Raw genomic sequence first — 15,297 nt, 5'->3', positions numbered from 1 at the left:
CAGAAGGGTGTCAAAACTAGTTTTCCTTATAGTAGAGACTCCTTACAACAAGTCTCTGGACTTGTTGCTGGACGTTACAGAATTTGAATTTGCTGTGAGGAAAACTAGTTTTGACAATCGTTTGGAGTTTGCCCTCAACGGTAAAAAGAATATTTCTCCGGTCTCTTTACTGATTACTAGGCTCCTACAAACTATGTTGTTTCCACGTCAAGTAGAAATTCCAGAAGTTTGAGGGTCTGGATGTGCGAAATAGCTGAAGCGAGCGATTTGGAAGAAAACGTGTTGGTAAAACCATCTCAAATTTCTCCTCGACAAACGAACCACCACATTTTTTGCACGAGTCTACTAATTACCTCCACCGTATTGAAAAGTCGTCCGGCGATCCCCCCAAGAAATAGTGATGGCTCATCAGTCAGTTGCTTCTTAAAAGGGGTAGGGTTACTGCTTATTCAAGTGGTTATCCTTCAGTTCGATACATGTTTTCTTATTTGTTGAAAATCTGATTTTGCGAAACGTACTGGTCCAAAGGACGAGTGCTACATGGGGCAAGGTACAACACAACATATACTATCGTTGAAAGTCTGATTTTGTGAAACATATTGGTCCAAAGGACGAGTGCTACATGGGGCAAGGTACAACACAACATATACTATCAAGTAATAATACATAACATGCACCCGCGCAATAAATTTCGTTTCTATTACATTTGAGTATGTACTAAAAATGGCCATAGTGGAACTTGACTAACCTTGGAGGATGAGAACAAGAAGGGAATAGACCCAGATTGTCATTATCTCTGGAAGCAGAGTGCAGAACGAGACGGAACAAGTGAAGAACGATTCATGAACAGGGGCGATGTTCCTTGTGGATCCACTCAACCGTTTTTGGCCGTGCTTAATGCTCTCCGTCTCTTTTTTTCCTCTTTCTACAGAGTGTCAGGTCGTTTATCTTGACTCTTCATGTGGCGAACCCCATCCAGGAGGTCCATGAACAAATTTGGTTGTATGTGCTTGGGTTGAGGTTTGAAAGATGACTTAAGCAATGATATTTGAAAGTCTCTTGGAAAGAGGAGTCAAAACTTGGGGCGCGCTTCAGGACTTGAAGACTAGGATCATGAGAGAAGGAGGGGTCCATTGGCCTTTGGAACCGTTTGGAGCTATGAAGACTGAGTGTGGGGCGAAAAGGCTCGTGAACGGTTGTTCACAGTTGTTCAAAGGATATTCTTGGGATCAAAAGTAGGGCTGAGAAGAGTCATGGAGATGATTCCTGAAACTTGAGAGTTTTCGCAATATTCTACATATGTAATTGTCTAATTTTCTAAAATATTGCTAATAATATTGCTGTATGCCAAGCAAGTTTTTCTGGAAATTCCGTGTGCTTCACAGTTCTTGCGACAAAACAACTTTGATAATTCTTAAGATTCGCTTTTCCAAAATATACCCCGAGGCCCTATATTATTCAAATGTTTTCACGGGATTTTCTAACCCATACAAGGAGTGTAATCTCAGTACTAAGAAAATGGAAGGTTACAATTCGTCTATTTATCACCTTTCAATCTTTATATGATATTTGGACTACCAACGAATTTGTGTTGAACCGAGCTAGTATTTGAACGTATTTTACAAGAGATAAAAATGCAGCAAAAAGGTTAATTATTACAATGGAAATAACGACCTTTTTCTCAATTGTATTGCTTCTTTTTGCAACTTGTTTTTGCATATTTAAATCTTCTTTTTTAACATGTCCGTAACTTTTTTCGAGTTTTGACAACTTTTTGTGCTTTCACAACGTTTTCGTATTTTTCTTAATTTCAAAAAAAAAATATGTTGGCTAAAAAGGCATATTTTTCCATCTCTACTGATGAATAAGCTAGAATTGGCATGTCCAGGTGGACATGAACCACTGGAATATGGACGGGGATGCATGGATGGAGAATTGGCATACCCTAATTGTGTTGTGGCGGGCCATGTTTAGTCCGCCACCATAATAAGTCAGACATTGGATGTTGATTAGGTTTATTTCTTACAGTTCCTAGCTATGTATATCACAGTGAGTTGAAGAAGTGGAAGCATGTGGCGAGCAGGAGCAAGGTTGCCACAGAGCTCCCCTCCAGCTTCTTGACGAGGAAGGTGTGCGGGACAAGGCCGGACACTAATGCAGGTCGTGGCCGGTCGGTGATGCGGGAAGAGGTTGAGTGCATCGGTATGTAGGCTCGTCCCAGAGGGCGTGGCTCGGTCCTAAGGGCGTGCATTAAGCCATGAGTTGGGAGCCAGTTGTGAGTCAGGAGCCAGACATGGATCCTCATCACGTCGGGGTCAACAATATGGCAGGTCATGTTTAGTCCGCCACCATAATAAGTCAGAGGATGGATGTTGACTAGACTGGTTTATTTCTTAGAGTTCTTAGCTTTATATATCACAGTGAGTTGAAGAAGCAAGAGCAGGAGGCGAGCAGGAGCAAGGTCGTCACCGTGTCTTTGCAACTTCATATTTCAAATTTCAGCTCAATCGAACCACAGGATCAAAAGTTATGCTCTTGCAAAGTTCACCACACAACTCTTCATAGAATGAAAGAACCTCTTGGTAATGCATTACAAAGAAGGGCGAAATCATTCATTTTGTACCATGTAATGTACTACAGTTAATGAGAGGACATAAGTATTACCCAGTTATTCTATTGAGCTGAAATTTGAAACATGTAGCTTCACTGACCTGGGACCAGTCTCACTTGAAGCAAAACGCACACAATGCATTCGCTCACCTCCCAAATGCTAATTCTAGACCCTAACATTCCCGTCCATATTCCAGTGGTTCTTGTAAAAATGTTATCAGGAACTGTTTTAAATAACTTTTTAAAGTCTCACTGAACCCACCTTATTGATCGACGCCTCCGTATTCCCTCCGAATATTAGAAGGAATGCCATTAAGGGCTGATGAAAGGTAAAAGTCATAAACGAAAAAAATTATGGAAAGAAACATGCCGATACAAAAGGATATAAAAATCCAGCTCTCGATAACAGAATAATTAGTTCTTAACTCCACCTTACTAAATAACTACATCCATTTCAAGTGCTAAAAAACACAATGAGAAAAATGGTTCGCGTTCTCGAATGCTCACCTTATTAGGTAGATTGGAACTTCAAAAACTGGCAATTCTTTCCATGGAGAAACAAACAAATCTTGCAAGACCTTACCACCGAAAAGTATTTGAGGGGTAAAGATCGAACAACTTTGAAACAGCACTTAAGCCAAGAAACCAAGCCAAAAGATTTTTCTCATCCCCAAAAGTTCCGTATATACGCGTACAAGAATGTCTTCAAAAGGAAGCGTTTCCTCAACAGAGCTGGAGTTCCACTGGTAAAGTCATCCATTATGTGTTCTCATTACTACTTGTTCCGCATCGTTCAGAGGCCCCAAATAGATGAAAAAGTATATTTCAAAGCTAGAAAATAGCTCGTTTCATCAATGTTGGTAAATCATCAGAACCATGATTTGGATTAGTAGCACAGTCTCATCTTGAGTGGCAGAGATCCCTTGGAACTATTTATGACTCTCATAAGCCCAATCATGCGAAGACTATACTATGCCTTTATATGGTTTACTGATGATTGATTCTTCGGCCTTCCCATCAAAATGCAAATTGTGCATCTCGAATCTCCATAAAGGCCCCCATGTGGATCCTAAAGGTCATGTTTGAGAGGCCTCATTTCGGTTATGAAGCACTCACTCTGGTCTTATCTTGTTGGTTCCCTTGTGGCTTTACACGAGGCTGAAAGTCATGAAACAAGAAGAGGAATGGCCTTTTTTTCATAATCTTGCTCTAGTCATCTAAATGGATTTGTTTGTCCTTGTCTGGCCTTCTTTTGGGTAAAGACAGAGTTTCGACGGAAAAAAGAGATCAAAACAAAGAACCTTGGGGAAAAGTCCAAAGTCATTATTTGGGTTTCGGGACACAACCACTCATCTGATACGATCTGAAAAGGCCATGAACTTTGGGTGCATCGAGTCTGTGAACCATACCATAGAAGTATTAATCAAGAAACTGGCTGTGCCTCCCTTGATCTTCAAGAGAGAAAGGCCATCGCCAAGAAGCTAATCTTATTGCCCTAATGTTAGATTGGCATTCATTTTGGGAGAATGATCCAAATGGGACTTTTCCCTAAATTCAGAGGGTTGGACTGGCTAACACACTAGCTAAATTGATATTGTTATGGTTCTCACATTTTTCCTTAACATTTCAAGCAAGTGGGTGGTAAACAGCGAAAATATGTCGTTATGTGACCCCTCACAAAAGTACATCAGCTGCCAAGTCAACTATCTTGGAATATTTTTCTTTTTTTGGGGGGGGGGATTTCACGGGCATTTCTAACCACTACAGGGAATGTGATCCAAAGTACTACTAAAATGAAACGTTATAATTCGTCTGCTTATAACCTTTCAATCTTTATTTGATATTTGGTCTAACGAGTATGAGTTGGCCGACCGAGCTAGTCCTTGAATGTAGGGTTGATCTGGAATGCTGTCCAAAAATTTGTCCAGGTCTGACTTGAAAGATGCTACCGGATCAACAAGACCTACGTATTCCCAAATATTAGAGGGAAGCAAATTCAACAATAAAGGAGCCCGAGAAAAAAGAGAAATCCAAAGTTTGATAAGTCAATACTGAACAAAAACCTCAGAAATAACGCCAATCAGCAAGTTTACACAGGTATCAAGCGTCCAAAGAGCGTACTTTTGATGAGTTGCTCATAAAAATGGCTTGCCTAAAGCCTGATACATATAAATATGCGAGGTAGCGAGTTCCAGATTGCAATCCATTTATCAGAGCCAATGTGTTTATCATACATAAAGTAACGTAGTATCGCTTGAATGTCGTTTCAATGTTTTAATTGTTGGGCAATATTTGCCGTCTCATCATATCCTCGTTTAGCCAGCATTTGAAAAAAGAGTCACAAGGGTGCTACGGCCTTCTCGGCGTATTTCATCATCTTGGCCGGTGTTTAATTTCACCAAGGACTTGAAAGGTTGTTGCGAGACCTCCTTGAAAGGCACTTCACACAAAGTTTCACACAAAGTTAGATCTATTTCATTTCGGTTGCGCTCCTGTGCGACTGCTCATAGCCCGGCGGAGGTTCATATATTCTTTTCAAGGCCTCACAACGAAGACAAAGCACTTGAAGGTGCTCTTAAAACGCATATTAAGCCTCTACGTTCACAGCAATCTACGTTGACAGCAATTGACCCTAAATCCGGGATTGGGACAGAGCTCATGGATACTTTTGAAGACGTACAGTATCAGATACCTTTCGTACCTTCTCTGAACACTGTACAGCCCCAACTTTTTTAGTCTCTCCCAATACGAGAGCTCTCTCAATCCTGTGATATTCCTAGTGAAACATCTGTGGACTTGCTCGACCTTTTGCAAACCTGCTGAACTCATTGGAGCCCAAATGGGCGAATCATATTCAAGATGTGAGTGGACAATCGACTGTTACAGATTTCGTGATGCTATCTCTGGACTTAGACGTGTGATATATCCAACCGCACATTTGAAAAGCTTTACCCACCTTCAACTGGATATGCTCATCGAACTCTCCATCATTTTGGAGGACTAACTACATCTAAATCCTTCATGAATGCCTATACCTTTAGCATTTACTGATGGAGAGTTTAATGGCGTCGACCCCAAGCTCATTGAATTACAACTTGGTAAGAAAGAGTGATTCGACTTAGCATTTGTCCTACTCAAAGACATTCGAGGTATCCCATTTTTCTCTACTCCTCAACAATTGTTGGGAAAAAACAAGGTTAATTTAACCCATCATGGCACTATGCTTGTCAACATTAAAGCATCCACAAGTGTTAAAAAGTTGACAATTCTCCTTGTTAAATGGTTTGGTTCTTTATGATAAAAGATTCCAAATCATCAGGATTTGGGACGTGGAACCTGATATGAAGAAAAAAAAAATCCTGATTCAAAATGAATACAATTCCAAATGTTCAACTGAGTTCCCACCGATCCATGAAATCTACCGCACCCCTAGCAAGACCAGACCATAAGCTGATGCACATTTTTCTGAGCACTAACTCACTAGTCGTGCCAGAATAAAGCAGATCCACCGTGAGCATCGTCAGACTAACTTGAAATTTATTCAGAATGACTAGGACCCCCTCGTGTGAGATAGACATGAAATCCGTGGTCCTTAACAAACGTCTTCAGGGAGTTGAAGTCCTGGTCCGAAAGCTTCCACGTGGACAGACGAAGCTCCAAGATATTGGGCAGTTTCAGTAGAAGGAGGGCTGTTTGAGGCCCAAGGGCAATGTCCGCCCCTCCAATGTCAAAGATCCCCAACTGTTCCAATGGGTTCTTCGCCAAGAGTGACATGATGAAGCCATGGGTCATAAACGAGGAGAAATTGCCTTCCAAGCTGAGACATTGCAATTTAACGCACCCTAAATGAGAATGGACAAGTTTTAAGGCAAGATTAATGCGCGTAGTTCCTTCTGAAATGGTCCATGAAAAACAAGTTCAACTCTTAGTTCAAAGTGAGCAAGACAAATAGCATTAGAGGTCGGAAAATGATGAAGTCTTCTTCACCTTCAAAAATCATGTAGGTTCACGTAATCGTTTGGCTTGGCTTTTTCACCGCTACAGGAAACGTTATCCCCAGTACTTTTAAAATTAGATTTACTATTAGAATGGGTGTAAAATCTATAAAATTCTTTAANGGGTCAAAACATATGTTGAACATGAACTTTCATTTTAAATTCCCTGTACCGGTTACATTAAGTGAGTAAGTACTAAGTCAAATCCTTGTTCACATTTTTGAGAATTGTTTGTAACAGGTTACCAGTAAATATTAGAAATCATTTTAAAAAAGCAAACTTAACTTTTTTGATCAAATAACTGCGCACCTTGCCATCTTCTCACGTTCTTTTTAACAATCTGAATGGCATTAAAGGTAATAATTATAAAAATAAAATATTAATGCTTTCAATATCTCTCGTCCTTTTTACATCTATTTTACAACGTTTCAGTGTATCAATCATATGCTGCTACAATCTTATCACTTGTGAGCAACTATATGCATGTAAGCTGGACCTTTAAAAGCTAATAACATGGGATAAAAACCCACTTCAGATTGACATATTTGTCACTATTTTCAACATGCCTTTTACCGCCGTACTTTTTTATTGCATAGCCCCCTTACGTTGCACGAAATATGTTTTACGTTTAACACTTCAGAGGGCGCTTTGTCACTCAGCCTCTACCAAATAGAGCAAATAGAGGGCCGACTGGGCCGATTACTTTTTATTGGATTATAATCCGTTTTGTGTTGTCTTCGGGTAATTCTATTAAAATCTTATGCATAATTAGTGACCTGGTTCATATAATTTTTGGAAAAGAAATTGCGTTCAAGGCACGGCACTAGTAGTTTATTTAGAAATCTACCGTGCCTCTTCACGTTTTCTTTGGGCCCAGAGGCGTTGCAAATAAGGTACCTTATTGGGCTCTGAATCTCAATTCTAACCTTGGAGGGTCTCCAGCAAGAGTTGCTCTTCACTAGATTGAACCGGAGACTCGTCATCATAAGCCAGAAACACCAATGTCTCCAAACTACTCAATTGCCTCAATGTCGTTGCCTCCTCCTGGCATTTTTCCATCAGACCATTGGTTACTAGCCCACTTCCGGCTATGTTCAATTTCTTCAATGAGTCCGGATCACACAGAGCTCGGGCTAGTTTCAAGCCTGTGTTAAACAGTTGAAAGGCTTGTCCACCGCCGGGGGGAAAAGAGGCCTCAGCATCTGGAAGTCCAAAGGACTGGTTGAGTCCAGTCATTTGTCGAAAAGACGGTCTGAATTAATGTTGACTCACCAGAACTGCAGGAAATTGCTAGCTCTTGTATTTGACTGCCCATGGTCTTTAGGAACCCAAAAAGGCCCAAGCCAAACCAGTCCTCCAATTCAATACTGACGGACTTTAAGTGTTTCATGTGAGAAAATGCCTCCACACAACTGTCCTCGGTGACGATGTTAAGCTCGGTAATGTTGGGGCAGACGGCAGATATCTAAAGAGTGACAATTTATCATTCGGCTCTTGAGAAACTTCACATTGCCATGGAACCATAAATGGGTGTCAATCGTGAAATTCACAAGCTCCTACAATTTAGATTGTGTTAAAAAAATCTTAGTGACCTTGAATCAAACATGCAAATTCTACAATATGGCTTTTTTTTAAAGGTAAAGTCGAAGTGTTTTGTGGATCTGAATATGCACTTACCCTTTGAACTAGACTGGTGGGAACATTGATGCCATAAGGAAATGGATGGTTGTAATGAATGAGCTTGAAATGAAGCTGAGCAACTTCTTCTGAACTCAAATTGTTCAGCTCTTTGTTCATTATCTCCGCCACTGAGAAAGCATGGTGATATTTGAGCATCTAAAAATGGGCAATGCTGATCATTATAGTTTCTTTTGACTCAAAAACATCAACAAAAAACTTAATTGTGTAAGTTATATAGGGCGCAGGTTTAAAGTGGCTATTCACTTTCCCTTGGTTGGAAAATGTGTAGCAGAAAATATTTACTATTTTTTCTTCTTTCCTTTGTCTCAAACTTTCATCATGAGCTGTTGACTCTTAAAGAACATTTTTAGAAACATGTTGTCGAAAATACTTTTAATTTGCCTTTGATTTTTGATAATCTTTTAAATATCTAATGATTTCTACATTCCTTGGAATGTGGCCAACCAAAATTTAATACAGAGGTGTTCCTCAGCCTAATCTTGTTTCCCAAATAACAATTCGACCAGACTAGCAATGGCGGGGTGCTGGTAAAGCATCTGCTTTCTAAATCACTACCCATGGTTCGAATCTAGACTAGTGAGGTCCTAGCTTCTTGATTTTACTTAAATTGCACAATGAGTTGCTGCTTTAATGTGCTAGCTAGTAGCGATGGGATCAAATAAATTTTAAAAATCAGGATTTCCAGAAAGCTAGAAAAGTCAAAGCACCACCCTTTCCGTCATAAGATAAAAGGTCAGCTTTGACCAAAAAAGCAACCCTGGTTTGATCGAAGAAAAATCAGGGTTATTTTTTGTGACTAACAAACGGGTTTCCGACGTTCCGCTAGTGGTGCCATATGGCACTGAAAATGAAAATTGGTAGCCCTAGTCGCTACCTCCCGTGATAATATATTTGATCCTTATCAGTACTAACTAGAGGACTAGCCCTCTATTACTAATTGCTCTCATTCCCAAAGGATGATGTAACAATGAATGCTGGGTGTGAGTAGGGGTATCCCTATTGGGTACTTAAAGCAACAGCTGTCCGATGACTCACCACCAGTTTTTGGGAGGTCACTGGGGTAACAAGAAAACCATAAAATACGTCATCAGATTAGACAAGAAAACTTTTCCTCAGGTTTTGAAAAATATTTGCATTAAAAGGAAGCTTTAGAATAGGAACAATAAGTCCAAGAACTGCTTTTTAAAGCTTAGAAGTATGCTTTGTCTGTGTCAATCAGCAAAATTGTGGCTTTCATGAAAATGATTGGTTAGTTGAACGCTTCCCTTGCAAATAGAATGACGTGGAACTGATGTAATTCAATCCCTTAACAAAGAACTTTTAACCACAAAAGTTCTGGTGACCTCCCAAGAAATTGTGATGACGTCATCTCCTGTGCAAGGAAAGGCACACATCATTAGATGGCTGGCAGTGAGAGAGCTGCCATCTATCTCTGTAACTGGCAAACAAACATGCTCTTCTATTTGTTTTTGAATGATACTAATTATCAAAGAAAGCTCATGGCTGAGGCAATCAAAGATGGGAATTCCTTATTGGCCCAAGCTAATGCAAATCACAAAGTCTGCTGATAATGTGGCCTCACTAATCAACTATTAGTTAGAGATCGTAGAACACAACTTGGCCTTGGGAAAATGTCATTCAAAAAATGTGACATGTCGTAACGGTGATTTTAATTATAATGGCAAAAATGGATGGACTGTTGGTCAAGACAAGTCAATTTGACAACTTAAGCATTTAAAAGCAGCAGTAATAATGACCGTTATTTGCAACGTCACAAAGCCCAAAGAAAACGGGAAGAGTCACGATAGATTGCTAAAAAACTACTGGTGCCTTGTCTTGAACGCAATTTATTTTCCAGACATTATGTGACCCAGGTCAATAGAGTTTTTTTGCAAATGCCAAGACTTCTAATAACGATTTTCGTTGCTATTGAAACAAAAGGAATAACATTTTTAATGTAAAAAAACCCAATCATCTTGGATTCTAGCTCAGATTAGAATATTCATCCACTTAAAACCTACAAAGATATAATATTTTTAAAAGCCTAATCAAAAGATGTTGGGAGTAATATTAGTTGCGTTTCCAACTTAAATTTTATTCAATTCTATGGAGCAAACGACAAGATATTTCGTTTTCAAAGATTACATTTGCATCAAATTTGACTACCAATTACCAATTGCTCCGGTTATATCTTAAAGCAATTGTCAAGAGAGGTCAATCGCAATCACAATTGTGATGCCATAATTGTCAATTGCAACTTTAATCAAGCTTAATCTTGAACTTTGACAGAATTCTATTAACGTTGAATTAAAACCTGGCTAGTACGTCGAAATCAATTATTGCAAAAAGTGACAAATTTGAAAATTGAACTGTCACATGTATCGTTCAAATACTTCAGGAACATCATAGTTTTTGGCACTTAAATAAAATGAAAGGCAATTTGACGTCTTTTGTAAATTTGAAGAGGTCTTTTTTGCTACTTTTTGCTTTGAAAGATATCTTAAAGAAAATGGAGGAATATTATTCCTTGGGCATATTTGGAAACACAATTAGGCCATATTTCGATCTTTTAAGGCGTAAAACGCAACCTTTAAGTTGTAATATATGAAATATAGCATGTGCTGAATAGAAGTTTATGAAATTTTACGTCAATTCAGAACGGAGTGTATGCTTAATAATGATTAGCTGCGTTTTTGACAATGACGCATTTTAATGTACTTTAGGTGATTTAACACACCTATCTGAGCTACTTTTAAATATGTGTAGTTCACAAAAGTGGCTCCTTTTGCTTCTTTGGCAAAGAAAAACGTATCTTGACGTCTTGGCATTCGAGCAAACACTTAACAAGAAAATATAACCACCGTGTATACAAAAGATTTTGACAGAATTGGCCATAAACAACACAAACGTATGCTAATTCAATAAAAAAAGGAATCGGCCCAATCGGCCTATAATTTGCTAAAGGGCTGGCTGACAAAGAGCCCTCTGAAGTGCAGAACATAAAATAATTTTCGTGTAGCGTAAGGCGTCTATCCATTATGACTTAACTCGTAGAATTCAAAATCCATTGATGTCGCACATTAAAGAATTAAAACAGACCACAAAATACTAACCAAACACATGCGTAGGTGAACAATTAAATATATATAATCGGATATATGTCCAGGGCATTTTGCATTGAACCGTCTAACCTTCAATGTGTTCAGCTTCTTCAAAGCCAGCCAAATGACGCTCTCTGACAAGTTTAAGCATCCATCCAGGGACAGTTTTTGGATTTGGGAGCAATATTTCTCCCGCCCAGCGCTGCCGCCAGGACTGCCGATTGGGCTGGAAGTGGTACAGGGTGACTCAAACGAGATCGATCGGGCCACCATAGTACTCTCAGTGGTGGTAGCATGCCAGACTGAGAGGGCTGCTTGTTCTTGTAGGGCCTGGTCGACATCTGATGACTGTGATTGGCCTTCTGAGGGACTTGATTTGCCCATCAAAGTCTTGATCCCACAAAGGAACTTGATTCCCTTATCGGTCACGCGAGAATGATCCAGATTGAGCTCACGGATCAGTGGGAGATGCTCAGAGATCAGGAAACTGTTGATGCAAAGAGAGGAAGGAAGAAGGCTGTTTAGTTGAGGAGGTTCTTAAGGAAGGTCAATATCAACAAAGGCCCGTATTGAGTGGAACCTATGACTGCAGATGGAAGGGATTAACTGCAGAATTGGAGGATATATTGCTGATTTTGCCATTACCATGATTAGAAGAGGCGTAAGAAAGTGCACATAAAAGATAAACGAAGAATACGCTTAATTTTCAGGTTTCTATTGCTTTTTTGATGGCATATATTTTTGAAACCAGGGAATCTCAAGGGGCAAAATTTCAAGATATGATATGGGAATAAAAAAAGTAGTTTTGAAATTCAACCAGAATTTACTACTGTATCCGTAATGATGCGAGCAAACATTGGCCCAAAAATAGGCTTCATTTTGGAAAATTGAAAAAATAAACCCTGTTTACAAAAGTCTTCAAATTTAGTTTGTTTGTTCAAAATGGGTCCTTCAAGGCTAAAGAAAGATTTCAGGATGCTTCAAAACGTGATTTTCACTTTGAAGTCACAGATATGTGCCTAAATTGAAATTCAACTTGTCGTATTTGTGAAGGCAAGACTAAACAAATCAAAAACTGTTTTTCACCTTTATAACTCATTTTAACGTTTTCGCAACTTATTCCGGCTGATTTTCATAACTTAAAAAGACCTATTTTGACCTTATATCACAAACTATTATTCCGACCCCTAATAATGCAGCGCATATTTAGAAACGACATTTTTTAAACTTTTTTTCCACAAAAGTAGAGGAATCGGTAACGGTAACGCGCTTATCATTTTTGGTTAACGCTTCAAGCCCTGGCTATAATGATGCAATTGAAGCTATTGCAATGAAAATTTTGATGATCTGTTTTTTTGTTTTATGGTTCAGACTAATTTGTGCGTTCCTTTCACGCAAGTTATATCTTTCCTTTCAGGAGTATTTTGCATGAAAACCATTCGCTGGTTTGGAATATAGAAAATATATGTTGAAGGCACACCTACTGCCAGGCCCAAAAAAGACTGCGTTAGTAAACAAAAATGAAATCAGAATGCTTTGGAGGATCATTAGAACAAAAAAAAAATCCTCTTCACTCACCAAAGCTTGTCTGTGGCCACCTGAGGTAGATTGATTTGGACTAGATTCCTCATCCTGGGCAGACTTTCACACACTCGGTCATGGATGTACGAGCTTTGCATGATCTGCTCATAGTCCCATAAACACACCCACAATCTAAAACGGCAAGTTAGACATGTTCATATTTGAGGATCACACTTTTTGGTAAGCCTTCCTCTCTAGATCGTACTTGGCACTGAACTCCAGTTTCGAAATGGGAGTGTCCACCAAAACGGCAAAGAGGGCGTGGACTCCGAAGAAAATGTCCGACACCTTCATCCTTTCAATGTTGATCAGGGCTTTAATCAATTTCTGGTCCCGGTCATCATTCAAAGTCTTTTCGGTATGTTTCAAAAGCTGGAAAATAAGGATATATTAATAGTTTTCCTGATTGGTTGAGAATATTAAGGGGTTTTATACCTTGAAAGATAAAAATTGACAATGACTTTGGTGGTTTACAAGAGTATGCCCATACAGGGTGGCCCATTTTAAAGGTCTTTATTGAAATGCTTAAACTCAAGAAAAACGTAACGACCAAATACCAAATTTGGGTCAATAAAGCACCGACTTTATCCAACATGTCAATCAGGTTTTTGTTCAAAAAAGGCCTTCTTTTGTTGTATCTTTTTTAAAGTCTGAATTGGGCACTAGCACAGCCCGAATGCTTAATCTCCTCCAAGAAATAGCAACATACTCTCTTAATAGTCCTTTTCATTCTCCTCCTCTTTGTGGGACAACCAAACGTAGAAACACCAGATAATGCTCCAAGATGCCTGATTTTAACAAGGCATTTTTGGCCCAACAACCTACAATTGATTCATTTCTAACGCCATTAATACACCCTCAACTGTTCTGAGAGGCCTTTCAAATCCCAATAAGGGCAAAATTACCTACACATTTGCCATGCAAATTTTGGAATTAACAGAGATTATTACATGCTTATAGCAAAACAGCAACTTTTTATCATCTTCTTCCATTAAATTGTGCTAAAAAGCTAAATGTAAGGTTTGCAAAAGTTTAAAGTTAGTCAATAAAGCTCGTGAGACTGCTTTTCCTAAAACTGTATAATAAAAAGTATTGGCGCATTATCTACCATACTGTATAATCTTCTACAAAGGTGATTATTTACATGTCATAATTTTTCAGAACTTCACCCAAGGAGAATTTGACACGTCTCCCAGAAAAGTTGAAGGGGTTTTCATTGTGTGACAGTACCTGAGTAAGAAATACTTCATTTGATAATCCCTTGATAAAGTCTGGCATCTTAGGCACATTTTCCCGTTTGTCCTCACCTAGTTAAAGCAGAGGGCGCTACCTCTGGTCAATGAAAAAGACTATGGCAGTCACTCAGCTGTCTTTGGTCTCTTCGCTCTTTTCGGCGAAAAATTTCAAACAGGTTACAAAGAGCTTGAATGAGAATAAGCGGAATGGAGAATGTCCTAAAGTTCAAGGACATTTCATGTGAGATACTCTGCAATGTAGACCTATCAAAGTGGTTATAAAAACTGATAGTAATGGCGTCTTTCTTGGTTGCAAACAAACACGCAACATATGTTAGATCTTGGGAGTATATTCAAAAAATTGCTTTTCGAAACCTAGTAAGGTCTATATTATGAGTGCTCTTAGTTATGTTTGGGTATTAAATTCTTAAGTCTAACCTGACCGAAAGTATTGATAAACACAATTGAAATTAATCTTTAAACCCTGTTTCAATTTACCACAAGCTTGCAATAAAATGGAGCGCGAACTAATTGGTGGCCAATAACTTGGTCAAACGAACTGTATGTGTTACTTGTCTTCTAACTAATGTTCATTACTGAAGCTATAAGGTCTTCCATGACCAAAGTGGGCGTTTGCATCAACCAATCTCTGATGAGTTGCACCATGTTCAAGCGTTGTTGTTCCTCTTGCTCCTCTTCAGAGCTTAAGGGAGCTAAAAACAGCTGTGAGGTGCTCAAATTGTGTGGGGATCCCGAGGGCGATGATCTGTAATGAAGGCGGGTTGAAATTTCATTCCCACGATGGAATTGCCACAAGGGGTTTTCATCCCACCTGGGGGCGTTTAGAGTCATTTTGGGCGGTTCCCAAAGCTGATCCACAGCTCGAAGCCCCTGATAGAGCATCTGAGCATTATTTCTGAGAGCCAGTGTGTATAGAGTGGGCGGTACCACGGGGCGGGGCATGGTTGGTCCCTCCAGCAATTCACCCACCTCACTTCACTTCATGCGCAATATTGACAATCAAGGCAGTTCCGAAGCTTGACTTACGCTTGGAAACCGCCAGAGGGCCCAATT

The 15,297-nt window shown here is 39.3% G+C and overlaps 2 protein-coding genes across 2 annotated transcripts in view; both read right to left on the bottom strand.

Moving 5' to 3' along the window:
* The window catches only part of LOC131891720 (uncharacterized), a 3,109-nt gene extending 2,005 nt beyond the window's left edge, over positions 1-1,104 (bottom strand). The window contains exon 1 of the mRNA XM_059241354.1: positions 749-1,104. Within this exon, the coding sequence (XP_059097337.1) occupies positions 749-791 (43 nt within the window). The 5' untranslated portion in view covers positions 792-1,104. The remainder of the gene's footprint in view (positions 1-748) is intronic.
* A 5,026-nt stretch (positions 1,105-6,130) lies between these two features.
* LOC131891964 (uncharacterized) lies at positions 6,131-15,297 on the bottom strand. The gene is made up of 9 exons (XM_059241671.1): positions 15,056-15,297; positions 14,821-14,989; positions 13,194-13,360; positions 12,986-13,120; positions 11,498-11,894; positions 8,283-8,441; positions 7,878-8,070; positions 7,532-7,807; positions 6,131-6,452 (listed from the first exon to the last, which is right to left on the bottom strand). The coding sequence occupies exons 1-9, from the start codon at positions 15,184-15,186 to the stop codon at positions 6,148-6,150; spliced, it is 1,932 nt and encodes a 643-aa protein (XP_059097654.1). The 5' UTR covers positions 15,187-15,297; the 3' UTR covers positions 6,131-6,147.

Source organism: Tigriopus californicus, chromosome 12, assembly GCF_007210705.1.
Source record: "Tigriopus californicus strain San Diego chromosome 12, Tcal_SD_v2.1, whole genome shotgun sequence".
Lineage (NCBI taxonomy): Eukaryota > Metazoa > Arthropoda > Copepoda > Harpacticoida > Harpacticidae > Tigriopus > Tigriopus californicus.
This window is presented reverse-complemented; position numbering and strand designations above follow the sequence as displayed.

Bases quoted from the DNA above. Each gene is read 5' to 3' on its own strand.
- LOC131891964 (XM_059241671.1), bottom strand. From the start codon at position 15,186: ATGCCCCGCCCCGTGGTACCGCCCACTCTATACACACTGGCTCTCAGA. The intron at 13,361-14,820 runs GTAATGAACATT...CTTATTTTCCAG, and splicing joins TGGAAGACCTTATAGCTTCA to CTTTTGAAACATACCGAAAA. The intron at 11,895-12,985 runs GTGAGTGAAGAG...TTGCATCAACAG, and splicing joins GTGGCCACAGACAAGCTTTG to TTTCCTGATCTCTGAGCATC.